The following is a 5,808-nucleotide window of genomic DNA, read 5'->3' as shown; positions in this document are numbered from 1 at the left end:
CTCATCAAAAATCAACCCATTCCAAAACTTCTAACTCATGTTTTGAAAAATGTTTTGCTAAAAAGTTTGCCATTGAACGCTACCCTATATATATATATATAAAGGGTGATGTTCGGAGGCACTAAAGAGAGTCGAATATTATACCAAACATTTTTCAAAACATGGGTTAGAAGTTTCGGAATGGCCTGATTTTTTGTAAGGATGATCTCTATGATGACGAGATCATCTTCACCAAAACTCGGTTCTTTTCGAAACTTATAACCCTAATTTACAAGTTGAAGAACCGTGGACCATCCGATTTTTGTAAACCACTTTTGATGGGGTTAGAAGTTTTAGAATGGACTAATTTTTTCCATACACTGAAAAAATGTTTGGCACAATGTTTAGCTCTATTTAAGGCCTCCGAACGCTATATATATATATATATAGGGTCCCTTTCAGCAACAAACATTTTGGCAAAACATTTTGGCAAAACATTTTTCAAAACATGGGTTAGAGGTTTTGGAATGGGCTGATTTTTGGTGAGGATGATCTCTACGGTGAGGAGATCATCCTCACCAAAAATCAGCTCATTCCAAAACTTCTAACCCATGTTTACAAGTTGAAAAATCGTGAACCGTCCATTTTTTGTAAACCATTTTTGATGGGGTTAGAAGTTTTGGAATGGGCTGATTTTTGGTGATGATGATCTCCTCACCGTAGAGATCATCCTCAACAAAAATCAGCCCATTCCAAAACCTCTAACTCATATTTTGAAAAATGTTTTGCCAAAATGTTTATCAAAATGTTTGTTGCTGAACATTTCCCATATATATATATATATATATATATATATATATTGTGGTGATAAATTAACATGCTTTTGACATGACCTTCACCCACTATGGTGTGGATACAAAGGGTAGGATCCGGATCTGTGTATTATATTTAACAAGGAAAATGCTGGAATGACACAAAAGTGACAAAAATGATGTGGTGGGACGCACATAACCATAGATGCTTTTTACTTGTATCTCGCAGAAGAGCATCTACGGTAATGTACACAACATCACGCGTAATTGTCACCTTTGTGTCTCCCTTTGTATCACCCCAGCACGACTTATTTAACAAAGGTCAGGTGGCAACTCATTTCATGTGACGTGGTATCGACATGTGATCCATCCCTTATTAAACTTACTCACAAAATATTAGTTTTATTGGTGATGTGCATCCAGCAACTCATTTCATGTGACGTGGTATCGACATGTGGTCCATCCCTTAATAAACTTACTCACAAAATATTAGTTTTATTGGTGATGTGCATCCAGTGATTATACATTGTCTTTCTTAGATAGAGTTGGTTAAGTTAGTTTGATCAGTTTTGATTAGTTGTCAAAGTGGTTAGAAAGTTAGTTTTAACTGATTCAGTTTATACAGTTGGTTAAGTTGGTTTGATTAGTTGTCACAGTTGTAAGAAAGTTAGTTTTAACTAATTCAGTTTATACAGCTGGTTAGATATTTATATATAGATCAATGTAAACCTTTTGTAACACACACACAATTTTCATAATACAATTTTTAATTCATCTTCTTCCTTTTACTTCTGTTATGGTATCAGAGCACATTTTTTAAGCAAATTCTCAGTTTTCTTCAAGAATGGGTGAAATTCCTCATTCTTCCTTTCCGCATTCATTTTCTTCTGAAACTCCATATCTTAATGGAGATCAATCCAGTCCTTACTATCTTCATAATGGTGACAGTCCTGGTTCCATCCTTGTTTCTCAACTGCTGGATGGTGAAAATTACCACACATGGAGTAAATCTATGATGATGGCTCTGACTACGAAGAACAAACTTCATTTTGTTGATGGAACATTAAGCATGCCAGTCAATGATGTAGCATCAAAAATGGCGTGGAATCGATGCAACACAATGGTATCTTCTTGGATCCTCAACTCTGTTACAAAGGATATAGCAGCCAGCATTATTTGTATCACATCTGCAGCAGATGTTTGGATGGATCTCAAAGAACATTTCTCTCAGAGTAATGGCCCTAGGATTTTTCAAATCCAGAAGTCAATCTCTTCTCTTACTCAAGAGAACCTCTCTGTAAGTGTATATTACACTAAACTCAAAGCTCTTTGGGATGAGCTTCATACATACAAGCCTGTTCAATCTGTTCCTAGTTGTTCTTGTAATCTAACAAGGCAACAAGAATATGTCATGCAATTTTTGATGAGCTTGAATGATACTTTTTCACACATAAGAGGCCAGATATTATTGTATGATCCTATGCCTCCTATAAACAAAGTATTCTCCCTTGTTCTTCAAGAAGAACGTCAACGTGAAGTTTCTTCTTCAGTTGGATATTTCAATCACAATACCACTGCATTGCTGAACCAAGCATCTCCAGCATCTTCAGCACCTCAACGATTCAGCAAATCCTTTAACAAGAAGGAGAATCGTTCTCTTTGCAGTCACTGTGGCATTCTTGGCCATAATGTTGAAAAGTGCTATAAGCTTCATGGCTATCCACCAGGGTATAAATTTACCAAGAATAGGTCTGCTCCTCCAGTTGCAAATCACATTGAATCTGCAAATCAGACTTCCAATGTTCCTCAATTGTCTCTAACTCCTGAGCAGCTTCAACAAATCATGGCAATAATCCACCTTCAACCATCTGCAAATTCACATGCTCCTCATGCATCTGTGCATCAAGTAGGCAATTTACACACTCCTGAAGATCATCTTATTTCCAAGATGTCAGGTATATCTTCCTTGAATATTAAACATTCTGTTTTTTATTCTTCCAATTGCTTCAATGCTGCAATCTCACTCAATCATAATCTCTCATGGATTATTGATACCGGGGCTACTAGACCATATGGTTTGTTCTGTTTCTTTATTTACAACCATAACTGCTGCCATTTCTACTCATGTTAAACTTCCCAATGGTCAGCTTGCATTAGTCACACATATTGGTACTATTCGTATATCAGATTCTCTCATTCTCACTGATGTATTGTGTGTACCCTCTTTTTCATTCAACCTCATTTCTGCCAGCAAACTCATTAAGTCTCTTCATTGTTGTTTCATATTCCTTGATACTTTTTGTTTTTTGCAGACTCTAATTCCTTGGAGAACGATTGGAGTGGGTAAAGAAAGGAATGGGCTATACTATCTACTGCAACAACCATCTCAATTTTCTTCTTTATCTCTTCCTGTTTCTAGTCCTAAGATTTCTGTACATTCTGTTAAAAATGTTTTGGATGATCTATGGCATTATAGGTTAGGTCATATATCATCTTCCAGATTACACTTGTTGTCTTCTTTCATTCCTGAAATTTCTGTTAAACAAAATAATGTTTGTACAATATGCCCTCTTGCTAAACAACGTAGGCTTCCATATCCTGTTAGTGTTTCTAAATCAAATAAAATCTTTGATATGGTGCATTGTGATATTTGGGGACCATTTGCAGTTAAATCCCTTACTGGTTGTCAATATTTCTTAACAATTGTTGATGATTACTCAAGATTCACTTGGGTACATCTTATGCATACCAAAGCTCAAGCTCGACCACTTGTCCAATCTTTCTTTCAAATGGTTAAAACTCAATTTGATTCTAATATCAAAGTTTTTCGTACTGATAATGGTCTAGAGTTTTGTATGGATGATTTTTTTAGTTCCAAAGGCACCATCCATCAATTAAGTTGTGTTGAATGCCCTCAACAAAATGCTGTAGTTGAGAGGAAACATCAGCATTTATTGAATGTGTCTAGATCATTAAGATTCCAAGCTCATTTACCTTTACATTTTTGGGCTGATTGTCTCCTTACAGCAACTCATATCATCAACAGACTTCCCACACCTCTCTTATCTAACCAATCTCCTTTTCAGCTTCTATTTTCAAGAGTACCAAATTACTCTCATCTTAGAGTCTTTGGTAGTCTTTGCTATGCTTCTACTCTTGACAGGTCTAGAAGTAAATTTACTACTCGTGCAATTCCATGCATCTTCATTGGTTATCCTTCAGGAACCAAGGGTTATAAATTGTTTAATCTCTCAACTAAGTCAACCATCATTTCCAGAAATGTGGTTTTCTATGAGCACATTTTTCCTTATGCTTCTAATCTGTTAACATCTAATTCAGATGGTTGCTTTGTTTTTCCCACTGCTGTTCCTGATTTAGAAACAGAAAATTTTGAACATTATGCTATACCTCATTCATCAGTACCTCCTGCAGTTCCTATTTTATTACCTCCTGTTGTTTCATCACCATCTAATGTTCCCACTCGACAGTCTTCTAGAATTAGAAAAATTCCAGGTTACTTGCAGAACTTTCATCATAATGTATCTATTCCATCTACATCACTCTCATCTGTTCTTCAAGACAAATCAGATTCTACATCAGGTATTAAGTTTCCTCTTTCTCAAGTTCTTAATTACTCAAAACTTTCATCCAAACAACAATTTTTTAGCATGTCAATTTCTGCCAATGTTGAACCACAATCCTTTAAACAAGCTGTTCAGTATGCAGAATGGCGTGAGGCAATGAAAAATGAGATTGATGCACTTGAGAAAAATAAAACCTGGATTCTTATGGATCTTCCTCCTGGAAAAATTCCATTGGATGTAAATGGGTTTATAAGATTAAACATAATTCAGATGGTTCCATTGAAAGATATAAGGCTCGTTTAGTTGCTAAAGGTTACAATCAATGTGATGGAATTGACTACATTGAAACCTTTTCTCCTGTGGCTAAACTCACTACTGTGAGAACTATGTTGGCCCTAGTTGCTTCTAAGAAATGGCACATTCGACAGCTAGATGTGAATAATGCTTTCTTACATGGAGATTTACCTGAGGAAGTATACATGGAACTACCTCCAGGTTTTGATTCCAAAGATAAAGGTCGTGTATGCAAGCTCACAAAATCATTATATGGTTTAAAGCAGGCATCAAGGCAATGGTTTTCTAAATTTTCAAATGTCCTTTTAGAGCATGGATTTCAACAGTCCATGGCTGATTCCTCTCTGTTTACTCGATTACAAGGAGATTCTTATATTGCGCTTCTTGTGTATGTTGATGACATTCTGATAGCTGGTAATAGTTTAAATGCTATCAATGTTCTTACTACATTTCTAAATTCCAAATTCAAGCTTAAGGATTTAGGACATGTCAAATACTTCCTTGGTTTGGAAGTTGCTCGCAATTCACAGGGGATTTCTCTTTGTCAAAGAAAATATACTCTTGAAATTCTTCAAGACTGTGGTTTATTAGCAGCCAAGCCTGCCTCTTCTCCAATGGACTCCAATTTGAAACTCTCTCGTGAAGATGGTGATCTTATTTCTGATCCCACTGTATATCGAAGATTAATTGGCAGGTTGATTTACTTGACAATCACAAGGCCTGACATTTCATTTGTAGTCCAAATTTTAAGTCAATATATGGATAGTCCAAGACAACCACATCTTGATGCAGCTCACAGGGTCCTTCGATATCTAAAAACAGCTCCAGGACAAGGAATTTTTTTCCCTGCTACTTCTAGTTTTCAGCTGAAGGCCTTTTGTGACAGTGATTGGGCCGGCTGTATTGATTCTCGAAGATCAACTTCTGGTTTTTGCTTGTTTCTTGGAGATTCTTTAATTTCTTGGAAATCTAAAAAGCAAGCTACTGTCTCCAGGTCCTCTGCTGAGGCAGAATATCGCTCCATGGCATCAACAACATGTGAAATTACTTGGATTTTCTCCCTTCTTAAGGATTTTCGAATTCATCATCCTCAACCAGCCTTACTGTTTTGTGACAGCAAAGCAGCTCTTTCAATTGCT

At 36.2% G+C, this 5,808-nt stretch overlaps 1 protein-coding gene across 1 annotated transcript; it reads left to right on the top strand.

The window, feature by feature from the left end:
• The first annotated feature begins 1,635 nt into the window (after positions 1-1,635).
• LOC147410152 (uncharacterized) lies at positions 1,636-4,590 on the top strand. The gene is made up of 2 exons (XM_086432066.1): positions 1,636-2,746; positions 3,104-4,590. The coding sequence occupies exons 1-2, from the start codon at positions 1,636-1,638 to the stop codon at positions 3,136-3,138; spliced, it is 1,146 nt and encodes a 381-aa protein (XP_086288192.1). The 3' UTR covers positions 3,139-4,590.
• The last annotated feature ends 1,218 nt before the right edge of the window (positions 4,591-5,808 follow it).

Source organism: Akebia trifoliata, chromosome 2, assembly GCF_017979445.1.
Source record: "Akebia trifoliata isolate Shusen 1 chromosome 2, ASM1797944v1, whole genome shotgun sequence".
In the NCBI taxonomy this organism is placed as follows: domain Eukaryota; kingdom Viridiplantae; phylum Streptophyta; class Magnoliopsida; order Ranunculales; family Lardizabalaceae; genus Akebia; species Akebia trifoliata.
The sequence above is the reverse complement of the archived record's forward strand: the minus strand, read 5'-3'. Positions and strand labels throughout refer to the sequence as shown.

What these genes read in the sequence shown, in the direction of transcription:
- LOC147410152 (XM_086432066.1), top strand. Translation starts at nt 1,636, where the DNA reads ATGGGTGAAATTCCTCATTCTTCCTTTCCGCATTCATTTTCTTCTGAA. An exon ending in TCTTATTTCCAAGATGTCAG is followed by an intron (nt 2,747 to 3,103) that starts GTATATCTTCCT and finishes TGTTTTTTGCAG; the next exon opens with ACTCTAATTCCTTGGAGAAC.